This window comes from Prionailurus viverrinus, unplaced genomic scaffold, assembly GCF_022837055.1.
Source record: "Prionailurus viverrinus isolate Anna unplaced genomic scaffold, UM_Priviv_1.0 scaffold_61, whole genome shotgun sequence".
NCBI classification, from domain to species: domain Eukaryota; kingdom Metazoa; phylum Chordata; class Mammalia; order Carnivora; family Felidae; genus Prionailurus; species Prionailurus viverrinus.
The window spans coordinates 552,562-575,756 of NW_025927623.1; the positions used below are offsets into that span (position 1 = coordinate 552,562).

At 41.7% G+C, this 23,195-nt stretch overlaps 1 protein-coding gene across 4 annotated transcripts; it reads right to left on the reverse strand.

Moving 5' to 3' along the window:
• Positions 1–655: 655 nt before the first annotated feature.
• LOC125159771 (ankyrin repeat domain-containing protein 26-like) lies at positions 656–23,049 on the reverse strand. Of its 4 annotated transcripts, none has more exons than XR_007149900.1 (9): positions 22,771–23,049; positions 22,293–22,348; positions 17,327–17,363; positions 12,763–12,835; positions 5,300–5,429; positions 4,929–4,990; positions 1,980–2,008; positions 1,054–1,152; positions 656–749 (listed from the first exon to the last, which is right to left on the reverse strand). XR_007149900.1 is itself a non-coding variant. In XM_047848398.1 (9 exons), the coding sequence occupies exons 1-8, from the start codon at positions 22,932–22,934 to the stop codon at positions 1,116–1,118; spliced, it is 588 nt and encodes a 195-aa protein (XP_047704354.1). In that variant the 5' UTR covers positions 22,935–23,049; the 3' UTR covers positions 656–749; positions 1,082–1,115. The 4 variants fall into 4 exon arrangements, 2 of the variants coding, with proteins under 2 accessions (XP_047704354.1, XP_047704353.1); XR_007149901.1 differs by having other exon boundaries at positions 1,966–2,008; XM_047848398.1 differs by having other exon boundaries at positions 1,082–1,152.
• Positions 23,050–23,195: the final 146 nt, after the last annotated feature.

Genomic DNA, 23,195 nt, shown 5'->3' on the forward strand with positions numbered 1-23,195 from the left:
AATCAACTTCATCTCTTTTTTTTTTTTAATTTTTTTCTCAACGTTTATTTATTTTTGGGACAGAGAGAGACAGAGCATGAACGGGGGAGGGGCAGAGAGAGAGGGAGACACAGAATCGGAAACAGGCTCCAGGCTCTGAGCCATCAGCCCAGAGCCTGACGTGGGGCTCGAATTCCCAGACCGCGAGATCGTGACCTGGCTGAAGTCGGACGCTTAACCGACTGCGCCACCCAGGCGTCCCAGCGTCATCTCTATAGAAGAATTACATCACTAGTAGCAAGTAGGAACAATATCAACCTAATCTTCATTTTTATTTTTATTTTTTTTAATTTTTTTTCAACGTTTATTTATTTTTGGGACAGAGAGAGACAGAGCATGAACGGGGGAGGGGCAGAGAGAGGGAGACACAGAATCAGAAACAGGCTCCAGGCTGTGAGCCATCAGCCCAGAGCCTGACGCGGGGCTCGAACTCACGGACCGCGAGATCGTGACTTGGCTGAAGTCGGACGCTTAACCGACTGCGCCACCCAGGCGCCCCTCAACCTAACCTTTAGATCAGTGAGATTTTCCATATGAGCCAAAACATTCTCATGTACTACTACTAGTGAAATAAGGATTCCTTTTCAGTAGGACAGACATTAAGAGACCCACTTACCAAACTTATCCTTAACAAGTTGCTCTGAAGATCTTGAATTTGGGCCACTTGCTGTTTAATGGTTTCTTCCCATCTGGCATGTTGAACTTTTAGCCTAAAATGCAGATCTTAAGATAATTATTCTCACACATAAATTTAAAAAAATACCATATAATTTCTGAACAAATGAGGGTATTATTACATAAATTCTTAAAATTTTATCAAGAGGAAGATTTGGCAATTGTGCCATTTTCCTCTTTGTGTTTTGTGGATAAGGTACAAAATTGAGAGATAAGATGCCACGATTCTGCATTTCAAACTAGCTCAAAGCTGGAATTTGTATCCACTTAACAATGATATACTGGCATAACTAATACATTTCTCATACTACACTGCTTATCTGCTCTATAAATACTCACGCTATTTTCTCTGAGGGTAGAATTCTACTTTTGCATATGATCTTTCATCTCCTCAGCATGTCTTATGGCCTCTGCATGTCGATCCTGTGCTTCTTGCAACTAAAATAAAGAAAAAAATAATTTTAACTACTGACAATCTAATAGAACACCATCACCTATTTCTGTAACTAAATTATTTTCTTTTTTGACTTGAGAGAGTGAGAGTGAGAGAGAGAGAGAGAGAGAGAGAGAGAGAGAACATGCACAAATGGGGAAGAGAGGCAGAGGGAGAGACAGAGAAAATCGTAAGCAGGCTCCAAGCTCAGGGTGAAGCCTGATGTGGGGCTCGGTCTCATGACCGGTCTCATGATGTGGGGTTTGGGATCATGACCTGAATGGAAATTAAGAGACAGGACGCTCAACCAACTAAGCCGCCCAAGTGCCCCTGTAACTAAAATCTTATTGGACCCAGTCACACTCTCCCCTACATGCTGATGATGGCTACTTTGAGGTCATAACAGCAGAGTTGAGCTGCTACAACAGAGGCTATGGCCAACAAAGATGAAATGTTTCAATACTCTTACAGAATAGTTTACCAACCTTACTGTACTACAAAAACATAACATTTTTAATGATTTTAAATTATATATGATCAGATAACCGTACAAATGTATCTACTGGTCAAATGGAGGAAATCTAGGAAATTGCCTTATGGTAAACATTTCGGTTTTCACATTACAAGCACCGCGTCAACTATGATTTTAAATTTTCACATAGGTGAATGACATTGTTATTCTCGTGATGATAAAACTGAACATGCTGTTTTCAGTGACAACAAGATATTTCATGGAACAGACTGAGAAGCAGTATCCTAGTAGGAGCCAGAATGCCTGGGTCTGAATTCCCAATTCTGCTGGTTATGAGCTGTACAACCTTGAGTACACTACCGAAAACTTCCGTGTGTCAGTCTCTGCATCTGTAAAATGAAGGTAATAACATCACTTACTGGGGCACCTGGGTGGCTCAGTCGCTTCAGTGTCTGGCTCTTGATTTCGGCTCAGGACATGATTTCAGGGTCATGTGATTGAGCCCCACAATGAGCTCTGTGTGGACAGCGAGGAGCCTGTTTGGGATTCATTCTCTCTCTCTCTCTCTCTCTCTCTCTCTCTCTCTCTCTCTCTCTCCCCCACCCCCGTCTTTCTCTCTCTCCCTACTTGCCCTTCCCCACAACCTCTTTCTCTCTCTCTCTCTCTGTATCTCTGAAAACAAATAACCTTAAAAAAGTGATCTCAAAATAAATACTAATAGTATCTACTTCACTGGGATGTTGGGAAGATTACAATAGGAAAAAACACATGAACAACTTAGAAGGGTACGTGGCACATAGTCAGCTCTAAATGTCTGCACTGATTACTGTTGCTATATTTTGCGTTCCAATACAATGTGATACTTCAGGCAGGTGGCATGCCAATACAAGTGGTCCCCATACAAATTATACTCAAGTTATTCTTTATTCTACCACAAGTGGCAGCAAATGGGGAGCTTGAGGCCCAGAATCTCTCCTCAGTACTTCAAACAACTTTGCCAATGCCACTAACCAACAGTACTTTTTTCCACTTATAATCCTTTTAACTGACTTCCACTCTATACCACTCAGTGAACAATGTTCACAGACTACAGTAGAAATAGCCCCTCCTTGATTCAGTAGTAGATCCTTTACATGACCATCGGAGGCAAGGGAAAGCCACTGACATGGAAATAATAGAGTCTTGATAAAATAAAGTTCCTCAATCATTTCATGTCCATACTGTTTATGTTAGGCTGCTTGAGCAAGGGTTACGGGCTCTGATGGCCATGCACTTGAAAATCCACAAGTATCTTTTGAATCCTCAAAAACAAAATCCCCCAAAAAAAAAAAACTCCTACTAAATTTCCTACTTTGAAAGCAATTACACATAAAAATCAAAAAGTGTATACATATATATATATATATATATATATATATATATATGTTAAAAACCAGAACATTAAAGCAGAAGCCCTTGTACGTGCTCTCTGGATCTAAACTACCTTTTCGGCCTCATTTGGCCATTAACTCTATAAACTGAGCATGGAAGTTCAGGGTTAGGATAATGGAATGCTGACCTTACCAACAATATAAACAATCGATTAATGCATGTTTCCTCTGTTATATATATGTATATATATATATACACATATATACGTGTATATGTATAAAATATATATATACATATATATGATATATATCTAACATACTGTCTTCTTACACTATAAACTAAAGAAAAGGTTACTAAGAAAATCGGAAGGAAGGGGTGCTGGGTGGCACTGTCGGTTAAAGGTCAGGCTCTTGACTTTGGCTCAGATCATGATCTATACTTCTTGCGTTCAAGCCCCATGATAGGTTCAGCACTGGCAGTGTGGAGCCTGATGAAGATTCTCTCTCTGCCCCCGCTTCCCCTACTAACATGCTCTGTCCACTCTCTCTCTCAAAATAAATAATTAAAAAAAAAGAAGAAAAATAAAATCATAAGGAACAGAAAATACGTTTACAGGAGAGTACTCTATTTATTGAAAAATATCTGTGTGTAAGTGGACTCCCACGGTACAAACCCACCTGGTTCAAGGGTCAACTGCATACCTGTATGATGTCTCCACCAAGAGATTACTGGAACTTAACATAGAGCCAAATTAGAAAATCAAAACCCCGTTCCTACTTTCCCATTCTTTTCTGGACACTATGGCCATTTTATTGGCCTTCAGACATCTTCACATTTCAAACAAGTATTTTCTTGGGGGGCCTGGGTGACTTAGTCGACTAGGCGCCCAACTTTGGCTCAGGTCATGTTCTCAATTTCATGAGTTCGAGTCCTGCATTGGGCTCCTTGCTCTCAGTGCAGAGCCTGCTTCGGATCTTCTGTCCCCCCACCCCGCTCTCAACAATAAACAAACATTCACCAAACAAAGTATCCTCAATATATAGTAAGTCACTAAAAGCCACTGCGATCATTTTGTCTTCTATTTCTATAGCACGCTTTACAGTTTACAAAACGTTGCCACATTTGTTCATTCCACATAACCAAGAGGTGGCTATTAGTGCCATTTTTAGGAACGAGGTCATTGACATTCAAGCAAGTTTTTCCAAGATGCCACAGCTAGGAAGTGACGGAACCAAGATGCTAGCATGTCTTTTGATTTCAAGTACAGTGCTTGTAGCATTATGCAGCAGCTGCCTGAGCCTAAGAGATCAGGACTTTTCACCTCCTTCCCTAGTTGTCACCTTAGAATAGGTCATCATTACTTTACTTACATTACCACAAGTAGGACTGCGAAGTTATTTTAATTATCCAAAATGGGTTTTACTTATTGAAGCACCACTAAACCAAACTGTGCTCATCATAATCCCAATGCTCCTTGTAGATCTACTTGACAATCCAAACATATTATTATCAAGTCCCAGGCCATATCTTTGGAAGGTTCAAGTTGTAAACACCATAATCCAAACTCTTTCTGGATGTCAGGAGGAGTCTGACACATGATCCCGTATACACCACAGGATCATACACTTGGCCATACGTTGACCTAGAGTAATTCTTTAGTGTTTCAGATACCTTAACTTCAAAACCCAAACTCATTCCCTCCAAGCCTTCGTTTTCTGCACTAATACTACACAACTTTCATTACGTCTGCAAATTAGCAGAACTCTACTATGCTGTGTGCTCATAATTAACACATAATTATTTTATCACATATAGGAAAACATAGAAGGAAGTTGTTTCTGTGGGCAAATGCAGAGATGAGAGAGTAAAGTCAAAGCATCTCTTGGACGTTTTAACATCACTCCATGCTTATACTTAAAAATAAGAAGAAGACAGTACCTCAGGAAGAGAAGGTGATTCTACATCTTCCTCTTCTCCTAATTCTAATGCTGACATCATATCTAGAGAATACGGTCACAGATAAATTAATGAAAACATGTGTTACTATGAACTTTAAACACATACACAAGTCTATCTCCATTCATGAATATTTCAATAAAATAAAAGCAATAGCAGAAAAGATGTTCAGGGGGTTCGAGATTTTCCGGAAGTAAAAGGGGGTCGTACTTGGGATACTCATAAAGAAAGATAGCAACAGAAAAATATCTTCACGAAAAAAGGATAATATATTTGGATCTACATACTTTTAGATTTTTCTCATACTAGTATTGAATCATAGGAAAACAACTCACAGAGATTCACTAGCTTACCACTTCTGCAATTTTTATGCACTCCACCAGCAGAAGTCACACTGTCATTAACTGTTTGCTCTGGTGGCACATTTTCAATAATACCAACACCATCTTCCTTTGCTTCCATTGCTGACTTTGCTGTTCCTTCCTAGAAAAACAGCACAAAACAAAAACCCAACTTCAGAAAAACATCACATTAATTCATTTGGTCATGCACTCACCCACTCGGAAAGACAAGCACATACTGTATCTGTCAAGTCACAGCCACGATCCGGGGAGGAGCTGGAAAGAGAAATAAAAGACAGACCTGTTCTATATGCTAGTAGCGGTAGAGATGCATGAAAACAGGTAAGGACAGAAAAATACCATCCTCTAGTTCTACAAGGGAAGTGAATAACATACAGTGAACGCACAAAGGAGGAAACACTTACATTTGGGAAGCTCAGCAAACGCTGGGAAGATAGGGCTGTATCTTAAAAGACAAAGTGCACGGGGAGGGTGTGAAGGGCATTCTAGAATGAGCAAAAGGATCAAGTATGAAATAACATAGTAAGTCACAACACCTATGCAATATGGCAAACCTGGAACAGAGTTATTGGGAATGGGATAGACAGAGAGATATTACCGGAACATCAGGACGAAACCAAAAAAAAAAAAAAAAAGAGCAGTGTTATGCTAGAACAAGAATTTTCTCCTTCAGGTAATGGGGATCCATTGAATAAGCAGAGGAGTGACATCGTCACAAGTATGTTTTAGAAAGGTCACTCTGGCAACGTAGGATGTAGGACAATGTAGGCAATGTAGGATGAACATAAAGACAGCAAAACCAGAAGAGTACTGCAAAATTATAGGTGAGAGAGTGAATTACAGGAATAACATATGAAAAATGGGAAGCAGGTACAAACTATCGAATGTGGTGAGTGACAGCATGCGGTCATTTCAGGGAAGTTCGGAGTCCAGGACTTTTCCTGTTTCGGGAATGCTATTTATTAGACTAGGGAACACAAAAGACAGAGCAGATTACAAAGAGTCGGGAAAGAGGAAAGGGAAAGCGTCAGAAACAATGTCTTTAAACTAGGGCATATTAAATTTAAAGTACCCCGTGGACGTAGGAAGAAAATGTTAGGGCCGCCTGGATGCCTCAGTCAGTTAGCACCTGACTCTTGATTTTGGCTCCGGGCATGATCTCACAGTTCATGGGTTCAAGCCCCCCATCTGGTTCTGCGCTGACAGTGCAGGGTCTGCTTGGGATCTTCTCTCTCTCCCTCTGTCTCTCTGCCCCTCCCCACTTGTGCTCTCTCTGTCTCTCTCTCCAATTAATAAATGAATAAACTTAAAAAAAACAAAAAGACAGAAAATTCAGATCAATACAGTTCAAGTAAGAAAAAAGCCCATCATAAATATCTATAAAACATATTGAACTGATATAATAATGCAAACCTACACAGAACTCTGAAGTTGTGAAAAGGAAAGTAAAGGGAGGCGGGAGGAGTTCAGATGGCAGAGGAGGGGGATCAGAATTTCCCTTGTCCCTCAAACACAGCAGTATTGAGGTCACAACACTTGGAATGCCAGAAACACAGGCTGCAGAAGGACAGAAAAATCTCCACATGTGCAAACAGACAGCTTGGCGGGACAGAAGTGTGTGTATGTGAATTGGAAGAAATAAAATGGTCAGCACAGGCATAGAGTGGGGGAAGCCCTTTGGTGGAGAAATGAAAGGAAGAGAGAGAGGCTGTGGGAAGTGTATTTGGATAAGAGAAAACCTGTCCGGACCACCGACCAAGGAGAGGTCCAGAGAGCCAGTTTCTACTTTGCAAAACAGCCTTAGAAGCCAAAAAACAGAATGTTCAAGGTTTCCAGACTTTCTCTAGACCAGAGCTGCCACCTCCCATGCCTGGTGGGGAGGGAGCCGCCCTTAGGCTTGGTAGCAATCTCAGGGCTACACTGGGAGAGAACACCTTGAGTATGGTGGAAAGAGGCGGTATTGCCCTGCCCAAGGGAAAAAGACGAGCCAGGCACGAGCCAGAGGCCCTCTGTCCACTGCGCACAGTGGTGCAACTCCACTACCAGGTCCGAGCAAAGCGGGATCCTACAAGGTTTTGAATCCCAGCTCAGTGCTCAGGGAGCACAGGAGACTGTGCAGCAGGGCAAGCCGGCCCCCCAGGCTATTCTGTGAGGATGGCCTAAACAGTGAGTTTTGAGACACCTCGTGTGGGCAGGAGAGATTGGGAGGTCGCCATTTCTCTCCCCATGACCTACATCGTGGGGCTTCAGGGAACGGACAGTGAGCCTCCGTGGAGGCAGCCTATTACACCAAACCCTGCCTCTCTGTGCCTGGTAACTGCTTCTCTATGGGAGTGAGACTGACACTGATGGGACCAGACAGCCCGTCGTCTAGACCAGCACAGCCACCAGTCCCAGGCACCAATAGACAACTCTCCTCCGGTTTTCTATCTTAGTTTGTTTGTTTTCATTTGAGTTATTATTCTTTTGTCTTTCCTTTTCTTTTTTAACATTTATTTCTTTATTTGGAGAGAGAGAGAGTGAGTGATCAAGCAGAAGACAGGCAGAGAGAGGGAGAGAGAGAGAATCCGAGGAGGTTCCATCCTCTCACTGCAGAGCCTGGTGGGGGTATCGAACCCACCAACAGCGAGAACATGACCTGACCCAAATTCAAGAGTCAGACGCTTCACCAACTGAGCCACTCAGGCGCCCATCTTTTCTTTCCCTTTCTTGTCTTTTCCCTTTTTTCTCTTTCTACTCTCCTCTTTCCTCTTCTCCCTCTGGAATCAGGGAGAAGAGGAAGTATGTATATATATAAATATATATATATATACACATATACATATGTAAATAAATATATATATATACACATATATACACGTATATACACATATATACATGTATATTTGTGTGTGTGTGTGTGTGTGTGTGTGTGTGTGTGTGAGAGAGAGAGATTCTTTGTTCCTCTGTTCTGGTTCCTTGTTTGTTTGATCGGGCATTTTCTCTATACTTTTCCAGATCTCCTGCATTTTCCTCCCTCTCTTTCTACATTAAGCCCTAGAGCTCCTTTGAGTCACTGCCTGGTCTTTTTTTCCACTCCTGTCACTTCTCTCTTTGTTTGGGCTAAGGATTCTTCACCACCCTCTTCTCCTTTTTCCCAAGATTACATCAACAAACAAATCAAAGCACACCGGGTGGAAGGCCCAAACTACCACTCCAAATAGTGTGAGAAGCAAGCAAAGATGCACCAAAAGAGTGCACACAACACACCCCAAAAACACTCGTTCGACTGCCAGGCTCTGGACAGTGTGTGATCCCTTTTTAATACAGTAGTACTCACAGGTGTGGGACACAGAACAAGCTATTACAACACATAAAGGACAGGAAACTAGCCAAAACGACAAAACGGAAGAATTCTCCTCAAAAACAATTCCAGGACGAAAGGACAGCCAGACAAGTGCTCAAAAGAGACAGAAACAATATATCTGATCAAGTTTTTGGAATCGTCACGTTGAATGCTGAAAACGAAATGTTGTAAAGGAGATACAACATAAACTAGATGCAGTGACAGCAAGGATGGGTAAAGAAGCAGACAGAATCGGTGAAACAGAAGATATGGACAAAGATGAAGCAGAGAAAGGAAAGAAACGAAATGACTAGACCACGAGGCAGGTACCAGAGATCTAATTGATTCAGTAAGACGAAATAATAGCCACATCATAGGAGTCCCAGAAGAAGAAGAGTGAGAGAAAGGGGCAGAAGGTTTATTTGAACAACTTATAGCTGAGAGCTTCCCTCATCTGGGGGAGGAAACAGGCATCCAAGTCCTGGCAGCACAGAGAATTCCCTTCCAAATCAACAAAACCAGGTCAACACCACAACATGTTCAAAGCGAAACTGGAAAAATACAAAGATCAAGAGAGAATTCTGAAAGCAGCTAGGGACAAACGGGGCTTAATCTGCAAGGGAAGACACATAAGGGTAGCAGGAGACCTGTCCAATGAAACTTGGCAGGGCAGAAGGGAGGGGTAGGAAACAGTCAATGTGATAAATGGGAACATATGCAGCAAAGAATCCTTTCCCCAGCAAGGCTGTCATTTAGAATAGAAAATGACAGAAAGGCTTTCCAAGACAAACACAACCTAATGGAGTTCATGAACACTAAATCAGCCCTGCAGGAGACCCTAAGGGGCGACTCTGTGAGTGGAAAGCAGCAGAGACTACAAAGGACCAGAGGCCTCACCAAAAGCATGAAACCTTCAGATAACACAATGACACTAAATCCATATCTTTAACTAATCACTCTGAGTGTGAATAGACTCAATGCCCCAATCAAAAGACACAGGGAATCCGAATGGATAAAACACAAAACAAAACCAAAGAACAAGATCCATCTATATGCTGTCAACAAGACACTGATTTTAGCCCCCAGGACACCTCCAGAGTCAAAGTGAAGCTATGGGGAACCACCTATCATGCTACTAGAAGTCAAAAGAAAGCTGGAGTCACCACACTTCCACCAGAAAGACTAGATTTTAAACCAAACACTGTAGTAACAGATTCAGAAGGACATTATATCGTAATTAAGGGGTCTATCCATCAAGAGGAGCTAACAATTATAAATGTTTATGTCCCCAAAGTGAAAGGCCCACATGTATGGATCGATGAATCACAAACATGAATAAATGTATACATACAAATACCATGATTGTAGACGACTTTAAGACTCCACTCGGGGCAATAGGCGGATCGTCAAGGCAGAAAATCAGTAAGAAAACACAGATCCTATGTGTCATTGGACCAGATGTATTCAGATATACATACATATATATTGGCCTTAATATATACATTTACATACATGGATATCAACACCGATATATTGAGATCTCTTCGTCCAACAGCAGTAGAATGCACATTCTTCTCAAGTCCACATTGAACATTCTCCAATATAAATGACATCCTGGGTCACAAAACAGCCCTCCACAAATATAAAACGACTGAGATCATACCTTGCCTATTTTCAGATCACAACAACAAGCACTTGGTCATTCTTTCTCTCTCTCCCTCCCTTTCCAAGAGGAATACAAACATTACAAAAACATTTAGCTCACCTCCTTCCAAGAAAGAGAAGAAAAGAATAATAAACCTTGTGGGGCAATGAGTCATGGATGAAAACCACACAGACAGTAGAATTCCATAACCAATATGTTGACAATGGAGTTGACAGAAAGTGATGTACTAAAAGAACAGACACTAAAGAAATGTTTTCTGCAAAGACAAATTAGGGTAGGGGTAAATCATTAAAAAAGAGCATGGTGGGGGGGGGGACACGTCGGTGGCTCAGTCAGTTCAGCCTCCAATTTCAGCTCATGAGTCATGATCTCCCGGTTTGTGGGTTTGAGACCTTCATTGAGCTCTGTGTTGACAGCTCGGAGCCTGGAGCCTGCTTTGGATTCTGTGTCTCCCTCTGCCTCTACCCCTACCCCGCTTGCACTCTGTCTCTCTCTCTCTCTCTCTCCAATATAAATAAACTTTTAAAACATAAAAATTACATTAAAAACTATGGGGGGAGAAGAGGAAAAAAGGAAACAATATAAGACACGACCAATCAATCAAGCATGAGCTTAAGACAAGGAAGAAAAGGAGAAATGTGAGCAAAATAAGGTAAGTGGAAACAACATATATTTTTCAACAGGTACATAAGTAGGATTGGGAATATACTATGAACAGTAGTATATATATATATATATATATACACACACATATATATATGTTATATATATCTATATAGTATATATAGAAATAGTATACATATATAGTGTATATATAGTGAATATATATAGTGTATATATATAGTGTATATATATATAGTGTATATATATGGCATATATATATACACTATATGTATATAGTGTATATATATATAGTATATATATATAGTACACATATATAGTATATATATATTATATAAATATATAGTGTATGCATATATAGTATACATATATATCATGTATACGTAAAACAGAGGCTTTGATTCACAGTGTATCCCTAATAATACTGACTTTTAGCACTCTACAGTAATCTGGTTATAAATACTGTAATATTTAAGTTTTTTCACTATAAAATAAATTGTTCGATTACTGGCATCTATCGCTTCCTAAAAGCTATAAATTATTACTGGACCAACGAAAAAACAGAAAAAGAAAGGTTTCTAACACATCAACTTTCACTATGGAGAAAGAACTGGGAATGAGAATTCTAGAAAGAAATGTGAACCTTCAAAGGATGTATGTGACGGGACACAGATGGGGTTGAAAAAACAAAGGCTGAGGACTTTTTCTCTGCAATTCTAAGCTCACAATGGGAGGAGACTAAAAATATATGGTAACCTTCTTTCGTATGTAACTCCTGATTTTCTCAATAGAATTCCTTTGCGTTTATACGTATTAAACACTAAACGGAATATAAACTGAAGCCTGACTTTTTAAATTCACATATCTAATTGTGATACATCATGCGTATTTCATTACTTTTCAAATTCCATTCTACGGAATTCCATTTCCCTACTCATTTTTTCACATTCAAAACCTGTGACATTGCTTCTTCCAAGCAAGACTTCATTCTAGGAGCTCCAGGAGTCAAACAAGTATGTTTCCTAACCTCCAGTAGCTTAAAATGATTTAGGGGCTTTGAAAGGAATATTTAAATAACTATCAGATGTCTGAAACTTTAAATTTTAGAATCAGACACAAGGACTAGGAGGAGATATTTTTAAAAGCTAGAATATGAAAGATTTCTGAAATTAGAAACTTGACAACTTGGCTAAGAAGAGCCTCTGCTTATAGGGCTACTCTTCTCAGCAAAATACGTATTCTTCAGGGAGATGCACAATTTTAACTTACTCTTCATGGAGTTATTTCAAAAATACAGGGAAACACCTTTGTAAGGTAAATGTTGAGAAATAATGTAAACATCTAAGTTTCTACATTTTCTATATTATTTTAGTCTAAATATAGAACATAGGATAGAGACAAGAAAAATCCTGTATCTCGCTCTCAAAATAAAAATTGCCTGGGGCGGGGGCAACATACAATAGATAATTGGATCCAATAAGATTTCATTAGGCTTCAGTATTATCAGTCATGTTAGTATCACAGTAAGCATCCTTATCCTTAACCAAATGTCATATTTCCTCCATTATGGGAAAGCTTTTCCCAATATAATTCAACGGTCATTATATATTTTCCAGCCCATTCTTTTCTCATCCCCCACCCCTAGGATTTACCAAAGTAAAACAAAACAAAACAAAACAAAAAATTCAACGTGTCATGTATCTGTCAAGGGGTTTGTTCTTGCTAAATTTCCATTACACACATAAAATGATGATGCACAGGCTACTCTTAAATTTTCAGAGTAAATAAGGGAGAAAACTAAATTCAGAGCAGGAAAGTGAGTTTCACAGGAGGGTACTTTACCTTGGTACCGAAATCTACGTCTTGGCTAGCTGATGTAGGCCATGAATCTCCAGGACCAGGTTTGTCAGAAAGCCTTTAGAGCAAAAATACACAACAAAAACATGTTCACTTTTTTAAAAACAAAATTTCAAAAATTAAGTGAAAGGTCAGCTATCTGTTTATTCAACGAAGTTTCTTATTATAATTAAAAGTTGGCCTCTGTTTTTTCCACTAAGTTTTATTTTAATTCCAGTAATATTAACATCCAGTAGGGGCGCCTGGGTGGCGCAGTCGGTTAAGCGTCCGACTTCAGCCAGGTCACGATCTCGCGGTCCGTGAGTTCGAGCCCCGCATCAGGCTCTGGGCTGATGGCTCGGAGCCTGGAGCCTGTTTCCGATTCTGTGTCTCCCTCTCTCTCTGCCCCTCCCCCGTTCATGCTCTGTCTCTCTCTGTCCCAAAAATAAATAAAAAACGTTGAAAAAAAAATTTTTTTTAAATCCAGTGTTATATTAGTTTAAGTTGTACAATACAGTGATTCATCAACTCCATACTCACCCCGTGCTCATCATGACAAGGGCACTCACTCCATCATCCCCATCACCTCCTTCACGCCGCCCACCACACACCTCCTCTCTGGGAACCATCTGTTCTCGGCAGTTAAGAGCCTGTTTCTTGCTTTGTCCTCCCTTTTTTCTCTCCCTTTGCTCATCCGTTGTTTCTTAAGTGCTACACGAGTAAAATCATATGGTGTTTGTCTTTCCCTGACTTTGCTTAACATACTACTCTCAGGCTCCATCCAGGTGATTGCAAATGGCAAGAGTTCATTGTTTTATGGTTGAGTAATATTCCAGTGTGTTTGTGTGTGTGTGTGTGTGTGTGTGTGTGCGTGTGTATGGACATACATATTCACACACACACATACATATAAGACTTCTTCCTCATTCACTCATTTGTCAAAGGACGCTTGAGATGGCTACTGGAAATAATGCTGCAATAAACACAGGGGTGCGTGTGTCCCATGGATTTCGTGTTTTTGTATTCTCTTGGGTAGTATACAGTAGTGCAATTACTGGATCATAGGATAGTTCTGTTTTTAAGTTTTTGAGGAACCTCCATACTATTTTCCACAGGGGCTTCACCCACTTGCATTTCCACCAACAGTGCAAGAGGGTTCCCTTGTCTCCACATCCTCGCAGACACTTGCTTCTTGTGTCCTGGAGTTTAGCCATTCTGATAGGTGTGACGTGGCATCTCGTTGTAGTTTTGGGGAGCATCTTTACATGTGTCTGTTGACCATCTGTATGGTGTCTTTGGAAAAATGTCTGGTCATGTCTTCTGCTCATTTTGAAACGGGTTTTTTGGAGGGGGGTGTTGACTTGTATCAATTTTTTATACGTTGTGGATACTAACCCTTTACTGGATTTGCAAAACATTTGCAAATATGTTCTCCCATCCCAGAGGTTGCCTTTTAGTTTTGACGGTTTCCTTCATGGTGCAAAAGCTTTGTAGCTTGATGTAGTCCCCATAGTTTGTTCTTGCTTTGTTTCCCTTGGCTCAGGAGACAGAACTAGTAAAATGTTGCTACAGCCACAGTCAGAGAAATGACGGCCTGTGCTCTCTTCAAGGATTTTTTTTTTTATGGTTTCAAGTCTCACACTTAGGTCTTTAATACATTTCATTTGTGTGTATGGTAAAGAAATTGCTCCAGGTTCATTCTTTGCATGTGGCTTGTCCACTCTTCCCAACACCATTTGGTGAAGAGACGGCCTTTTCCCCACTGCATAGTCTTTCCTGTTTGTGGAAGATGAACTGACCATACAGTGGTGGATTTAGTTCTGGGTTTTCGGTTCTAGACCATTGAGCTATGTGGCTACTTTTTACGCCAGTACCCACCATACTGTTCGGATTACTACAGCTTTGGAATAAAATTGAAATCTGAGATTGCGATACCTCCAGGTTTCCTCTTTCGCAATATTGCTTTGGCCATTCAAGGTCTTTTGTGGTTCTATACAACGTTTAGGATCGTTTGTCTAGCTCTGTGACAAATGCTGTTGGTACGTTGACAGGGATTGCATTACATCTGTAGATTGCTTTGGGTAGTGTAGACACTTTCAAAATAAGTATTCTTCCCATCTATGAGCATCGGATGTCTTTCTCTTTCCGTCACCTTCAATTTCTTTCATCAGTGTTTTACGGTTTCAAGAGTACAGGTCTTACAAAATTTGGACCCCGTTTTAAAAAAGCTTTCCGTTCACTGTTTTGCCTCCACCTCTCCTAACCTGTGAAATCTCCAGGAAAGACCCAGTCTGAGTTTCCATAACCAAGGGTGACAAGCAGGGAATTCTCTGAAATGGTTGAAAATTAAATCTACAAACGTTACCACAATGACTTCTCACCTCACATCTGTCAGAATGGCACAATTTCAACACACAGGAAACAACAAGGGATGCTCAGGGTGTGGAGAAAAAACAACCCTTGCGCACTGGTCGGGATGTAAATTGGTATCGCCACAGTGAAAGCCAGTATGGAGGGGCCTCAACAAATTAAAAATACAAATACCATAGGATCCAGTAATTCCACTACTGGGTATTTCGTTACCCAAGGGAAATGGAATACTAATTTGAAAAGATATATGCACCCCTATCTTTATTATAGCATTATTTACAATAGACAAGATATGGAAGCAACCCAATTGTCCATCAACAGATGAACAAACCATGTATACACACACCCACACACACCCACACACCCACCCACACACACACACACACACACACACTGGAATATTACACAGCTATAAAACAGAATGAGATCTTGCCGTCTGCAACAACATGGATATACCTAGATGGTATGAGGCTAAGTGAAATAAGTCAGAGAAAGACAAATCCTATATGATTTCACTTCTATGTAGAATCTAAAAAAGGGAACAAATGAGCAAACAGAGAAAAAGCAGAAACAGACCTAGAAATGCCTTTCTAAACAACTCCCCTAATCCTGGGTCCTTCATTCCTGTCATTCGCCTTTATCTTACTTGGCATAAACCCCCATATTCTGACGTCTCTTCTTGAACTCTTATTCCTATCCAACTCAGTGTTGTTCTTCTTGAAACCTGCTCTCCTCTGCTAATTCGATTCTTACTCTCCTTCATTGTATTCATAAGATACACTCTCCCGCTTTCTATTATTAAAACACTTGCCTGCAAGATGAAGACAAAAAAGAAACAAGTAAAGGAAAGAAAGAAACCAAGAAAAGAACCCGAATTGAAATCTCATTTCTGTCACTTATCATATCCAAATAGGTCACTTCAATCTCTTTTGAGTTTCAAGTTCTCCATGGAAACAACCATTGGGCAAGGAGGTTAAACAGAGGTTGAAGTACCAGAGGGTATTTTGATGAATTAATCTCTGAGGTTCCCTAAATCGTGAGATTCTAAGTGCTTTTGATTTGGCCTCTGGAAAAATGGAGAGTCCTTCGCTGGCAGAAGTGGAAAAATTAATGGAAAAAAAATACCAAGAAAACCAGAGAAGAAAGTTAAAAGGCAAAAACACAGTACAGAAAAGTCATGGGGAAACACAACTCCAAACAAAGAGAAAGCTTCCTAGAACTAGTCAAGGGTACTAGCCCAAAGGGAAACCAGACTGGGAACTTAGGCAACAGAGAATCATAGAGCAAAATCCTCGAAAGAGAGGCTGAATTTAATTAACGTAACATGGTCTACAACTAGATATCCTTCCCTTACAGAAAAATCATTTGGCTCAAAAGAGGAGATATCACCACATCTAAGGTGCTGCCTGACAAGATCTTGCTTATTATGTAAAAACTGTGACACCATGGCCATAGTTGACATCCACCCTTAAATCTCTGATGGTAAAAGCAAGGGACTAGTTACCACTGCACTAATGACTTTTGTCAGCACTAGTGGTCAGATATATAAGGGCAAATGCTTGGACTAACCTGGATTCTTAAGAAAACCCTCAATTAGAGTTCTGACATCATTACCTTTGACGTTCTGAGTTGATCTGCACTAGGATCTCTATCTTCATCTCAGAGCTGCTGAGGAACCAGAGAATGGATGTGGAAGCTTCACGGGCTGATGGGCAAAGCCCTCAGCTACTCATTAACTATGCAATCGTGGGGCGAGTAATCCACCTCCCTGAACCACATTTGCCAAAGAAATAAAAGGTAGGCTACAATAACACAGCTACTTTGCAAAGCTATGCAGTGACTATATAACTGAACAGACGTTACCCATAAGACATAGTGTCTAGTCCAGGGTAGAACACACAACAACTGCTTTTGTTCTCTGCGTTCCCTTAGGAAACACATAATTTTCACTTCATTCATTTCCTTTCCTTTCCTTTCCTTTCAATTTCCATTTCATTTCATTTCATTTCATTCCTTTATACTTTGAGAGTGAGTGCACACAGAAAGAGGGGAAGAGATCCCATGGAGCCTGTCAGCGCAAAACCCGACGTGGGGCTTGAACTCACAAACCTGAGTGGAAATCAAGAGTCACACCCTTAACCGACTGAGCCCCCCAGGTACCCCAACAAATGTGATTTTTACAAATCCATAAAAATCCTACCTGGTTATAGAGTCTTCCTCAGCATTCTTATCTCCTCCTAGAGAAGAAAGCAAAATACATGTTAAATCAACAATCGAAAAATAGAGGAAATTACAAGTGTACGGCTTATGATTTGTTAAAAAGTATGCCTTTGGGACCACACCTGGAAACCGCACTACACTGAATGGTAATTATACGATTGGTAGGGTTCAAGCACTAAGAAATCTTACTTTCTCCTCCTTATTGACCAAAAGCAAGAATAGGTTTTATCAGAATTTGACACCTACAGGTGAACCGATGTTTCCAATGACCATCACTGACTGACTCTATGACACTGGAGAAAAATGGTATCGTTAGGAGAATGATGGTCGTAAGCTGACAATGTCAAACTGAAACTAGCATGATTTTTCTGGACTTCCACTACTAGAGGAGTTAAAAGACAGTATCTTTATTTTGCTCTAACACGGCAGAACTGCCCCAGCCTTCAGTAGAGACTGTTCACTTTTAGGATGAAACACTGCCTCACAAAGTGTGCTCTATAGCTATTGTCCTTTGCAGCATGGCCACACCATAGCAAACACACTCTCCCTGACCTTATTTCCAATGGCAAGGTAAGTAAGAAGGATTTGGCATTCCGCTTTGATAAAGTTCTAACCTCTTGGGACTGTCTTCTTCCATTGCTAGAGAGTCTGTCTACACCCACCGCACATCACAGAGGAGGATGATCCCAATGTGAGTGCTATGTAGTGGTTCATGATGTCATTTTTCTCAACCCTCCCCATTAGGTGACACACAGCTAGAGAAATCATGCTTTTTTTCATGGAAGGCATAGGTCATCAGATCCTCTACTGAAGAGCAACAAAACAAAACAAAGGGCAAAGAATGTCTTGAATGCCGACCTTCAATTACCAGGGAATTTTAACTTTCTAAACATTCAAAGATATCCACCGTATGATTCTAACTATATGACACTCTGGAAAGAGCACGGCTATGGAGGTAAGGGTTGGGGTGAATGAAGGGATAAAGGGGTACAGCACAGAGGACTTTTAAGGCAGTGAAACTCTTTCACACGATACCACAAAGGTGGATTCACATCATTACACATTTGTGAAAACTCATAGAATCTAGAACACCAAGGATGAACACTAATGCAAATTAGAGACTGGGCCTCAAAATGAAGAGTTAGTGTCCATACAAAATGCACCACTGCTCTCAGGGTGCCTGGGTGGCTCAGTTGGTTCAGCATCCAAGTCTGGATCTGAGCTCATGTCATGATCTCACAGTTCATGGGATCAAGTCCTACATCAGGCTCTGTCCTGACAGCACAGGATTCTTTCCCCCCTCTCCCCTGCCCCTTTGCTGCTCACACACATGCATGCTCTCTTGCTCAAAACTAAACCAAGGAACTGAAACAAATATACTACTAAAAATGGACCACTGTCGTGTAACATGTTGACAACAGGGGAGGCTAGGTGTGTACAGGGGTATGGTATATGGAGACTCTGTACTTTCGATTATATTTTGCTGTGAACTTAAAACTTCTGTAAAAATAAGGCTTCTTAAATGCATAAAACAACACCAACAACAACACATGGTATCCACTGAAGCTACTCTTAGCATATATTAACGCATGATACAGTCACCTTGAAAATTAAGACAGAGATCAAAGTAACACAATAGGGGGACTGTCTCCTATATGGAAGTATATGAAAATACATACAGCAAAATACAAAAATACAAAAGTTATTTGTATACTTAGGCAAGAAAACACTTGGTGAATATGATCAAATATCTTGTAAGTATAAACAGGGATTCAGGGGTGCCTGGGTGGCGCAGACGGTTAAGCATCTGACTTCAGCCAGGTCACGATCTCGCGGTCCGTGAGTTCGAGCCCCGCGTCAGGCTCTGGGCTGATGGCTCGGAGCCTGGAGCCTGTTTCCGATTCTGTGTCTCCCTCTCTCTCTGCCCCTCCCCCGTTCATGCTCTGTCTCTCTCTGTCCCAAAAATAAATTAAAAAAACGTTGAAAAAAAGAATTTAAACAGGGATTCAGCACTATGAATCAAACCTGGGTTTTCCATATAATTAAGAGATTTTATTCTAATTTTAAGTCGAAAATCATTACATTTACCATATGTAAGAGTCATAATGAAAGCTTAGCCACATAAAAAAAGATTATAATGACCTAATATTGCCCTAGTAATTTTTGTGCAAATACCTACTTCATATGGATGATGAAACTGAAACCAGTACCATGGTAACCATCATATTACTTGCTAGTGCAATAAACTCTTAAGACAGCACCAAAAATTAAGTCAGGGCTATAATTCCTATGCAGAACAGGTTTCATCCAGCGGGCCAAAGAGGGCTACCCTCAGAACATCCTGCTTGAATGACCGGCCCTTGGTGGTTCCCTGGGATCTTGGATTTCAGGAGGGTTCCCACCATTCCCTAGCTGGTTAAGAGTCGCTCACTCTGCCTAAGTGCTGGTACAATCAATGTGCTTCAGGCCGCACACTTGATTTCCTTCTGGACACCTGGAATTTGGGGACATGCTAAGGAGAAGATGGCTATGTGATTAGCATTTGATGAAACCTCGGGCACTGAGTATCCATAAGCCTCGTACTGGCCCACAACATTTCACTTGTGCTGTCCTAATTTCATGCTGGAGGAATTTAGCACATCCTACTAACTCCATACAGAAAGGATTCCTGGAAGCCTGCGCTTGGTCTCCTCTGGACTTCACCCCATGCACGATATTGCTCGGTGCAGATTGGCCTTTCTAGCCTGGCCCCATACCAAATCACAGGCATGACTACAACTATATGCCGAAGTCTGTGAGCTCTTCTAGTCAATAATCAAATCTGGGTGTCGTTAGGGTGCCTCCAACACAACTGAGTTATACGAAATTTCTATTATTTGGGTTGATGTCTTACACGTGGTTACAGTCAGAAGGTTATGTCACAGAATACCTTTCCTGGAAACTCTTTTTCTTGGTATTTGCCTTGAAAAGTCCTACATTCCTATATATCCATTTGAAGAATGGTTTAAAAGGAATAGATGAAATCTTGATGTCAGAAAGCGTGCAACAAGCAACAATCCTATTTTACTCAGAAAAAAAAAAAAAAAAGAGAATCCTGGTGGTTGCCACTATGTTCTACCATATACAAGTTCCTCTCAAATATGAAAAATCAGTTAACTTTCTCCCACACACTAGGACTTAGTTCATTTTTTCTGGCAGATAGGAATCAAGAGAAGTAACAGGGATTGTTCTAGAAAAAACAGAACTATCAGACCCAGTATACAAACATACTACTAATTATAGTTTTTTGTTTGTTTCCTTTCCTTCATTTCTTAAAAAATTAAAAAAAGTTCACCTATTAAAGGCAGTTATTGCCAAGATAATCAAAAGTCATAATTACTGTGTCCTCATTCCTGCTGCTCTCCTCTGTTCATCTGATAAAGTCCTACTCATTCTTCACGTCCAATTTAAATGCCTGCACACAACCTGGAAACCTCGGAATCTTCTGAGAGTTCTCTCTCACCCTCTAACTTTTTAGAGTCAGGAATCACAAATTCGTATTAACTATACTGTTTCGGTCTCTGCTTTATCTTTCCCTTGCCAGCGCCCTAGTCAAACATGAGTTCTTAACTGATGATTTTCGCAGGGAAAAAAAAAGGCACCAAATATTATTCTTATTTCTTAAGTGATTAAAACAAAGTTAACCAAAACAAATGAGAAAGACACAAGGCCCAGAATGAAAAATTAATGGAATAAATTGAACCCCCTGACGTTTTCAATCTACACAGCTGAAAGTTTCATAATGGCCTAATACTAGGCTAAGGAAACAGGAGCTTCCTTTGCCTCCCAGTCTCTTTATGTGGTTTCCTATAACCTATCCTCCATATGAGGCTTCAGCAAACTACGGCCACAGGCCAAATCCTACCTGCCATCTGGTTCTGTAAACAGTGTTTTCTTGGGGCATAGTCCATGTCTTCACTTGCATACTGCTATGGCTGCTTTCACACTACAGGGGCAGAGCTCAGAGACCACATCACCTAAAACATTCACTGGCTCTTTAGGAAAAAGGCTTGGTGATCTGTATTTTATGCATCAACCGGAGTGTCCTAACTCAAATCTAATCTTATTAGTCTTCTGCCTCAAATCCTCCAAAATCCCTGCATCAAATACTGCTGGCTCCCTCCCTAAGAGCCATTGCACAGTCTTCATTCTTGCTAGAGAATCACAACTTTATTTGGATATTTATTGTCTCCATACACAGAGAAGGTGGCCTCACCCCGGCTTCAAAAAGAGAAAGGATTATTCTAAGCCAATCACAGAACCTGATTTACCAGGGACCCGCTGCGAATGAGTGTGTGACCTAACCTAGTCTTTAAGATGTTAGAGGAAGTCTGCTGCAAGCCTCTTCCTAGTGAAAAGAAACACCAAAGGAAAGCAGTCCTTCCCACCCACTGGAAGTTGCCGTGCGAGAATGTGACACCTGGAGCCGTGGCTAATTAGCCACGCCGGAAAGGAGAAAGAAAAATACCACCAGCTCCAAACCTGAACAAGAGACGACTGGCATCCTGATGACATCACTGAACCATCAAAACATTTCTGGTTCCTGCTGTTTTAGTCACTGTTAGACGTCACCCATTATTTGCCGCTAAAAGCATTCTACCGAAGAAATTGCCCGAGGCCTATCGGGGAAGATCTACTCCTTCCTACAGCACTAAGAAACTTCCATAAGCTTGTCTTACCTAGGTATTCACCCCATTCCCAACCATTGTCCTAGCACACGTTTTCTACCAGCAAAACCCAGCTGCTCATAAATCCCGCTAAGGTCACTCGCACACCTTCGCCTCTGCACTGCTGTGTACCCCGCCAAGCACGTAATCGTGACAGTTTGCAAACACTGTCAAACACACAAATGTCGGCCCTTCTGCCTCTCTACCTGGCAAACTGAACGACTCACTCTGCACGCTTACCGTCGATTCTACCCAGTCCTTGAAAACTCGGATTCCTCACCGGGAACTTACGGTACCTGGAACAAATGCCAATACAAAATAACAATGATCACTACAAGCTCTACGAGACTCTGGCACCTAGTAAGCACTAAATAGAGTAAATAACACAAAGGACAGTGCTGAAAACAAACTCCTGGGGTGCAGAGCCTGGTTTTGGAACGTTTGTATTCTACAACAACAGGATAACACTTAGTAGCTAACAGGCACTGAAGAGTTACTTGTGAAGTGAACAAATGGACATGAATAAATTAAACTCCTTTGAAAATTCTTCTTACAAACCACAGAAACTTTTCTGTTTCAAAAACCGCAGGGACAGCTCTCTTCTGTTATGAGCACCTTAATGATCCCAACGCTGTCTGCTGGATCTTTGGATCCATCTTTGGAAGCCCCCTCCCCCAGGATCGCGCCCCGAGCCCCCGCCCCCGCCTGCGGCACCCACCTCCTTCTTGACGGTGCGCAGCAGCCTCTGTCGAGGGTCCGCCTCTGTGGGACGAGACGAGGGGGCACACGGTCAGCCCCGCGCTGGGGCCGGGGCCGGGGCCGGGGCTGCCGTCCCGCCGCCCGCTCGCCCTGCGCCCGCTTAGCTGCGGCGCCGGAGGCCATGGCCGCGCGCGCTGCGTTCCAAGCCCAGGCGGCGGCGGGGCCTGCTCTCTGGCCGCGCAGCGTCAGCCGCGTTCGGCGGGGCCGAGCGCCCGGTTACGTCAGGCCGCGCCGCGCCTCCGCCCGCGCGGCGCCTCCGGTGGGGCGCCGCCGCCGCCGCCGCCGCGCCTCCGGTGAGGCGCCGCCGCCGCCGCCACCGCCGCGCTTCCGGTGAGGCGCCGCCGCCGCCACCGCCGCGCTTCCGGTGAGGCGCCGCCGCCGCCA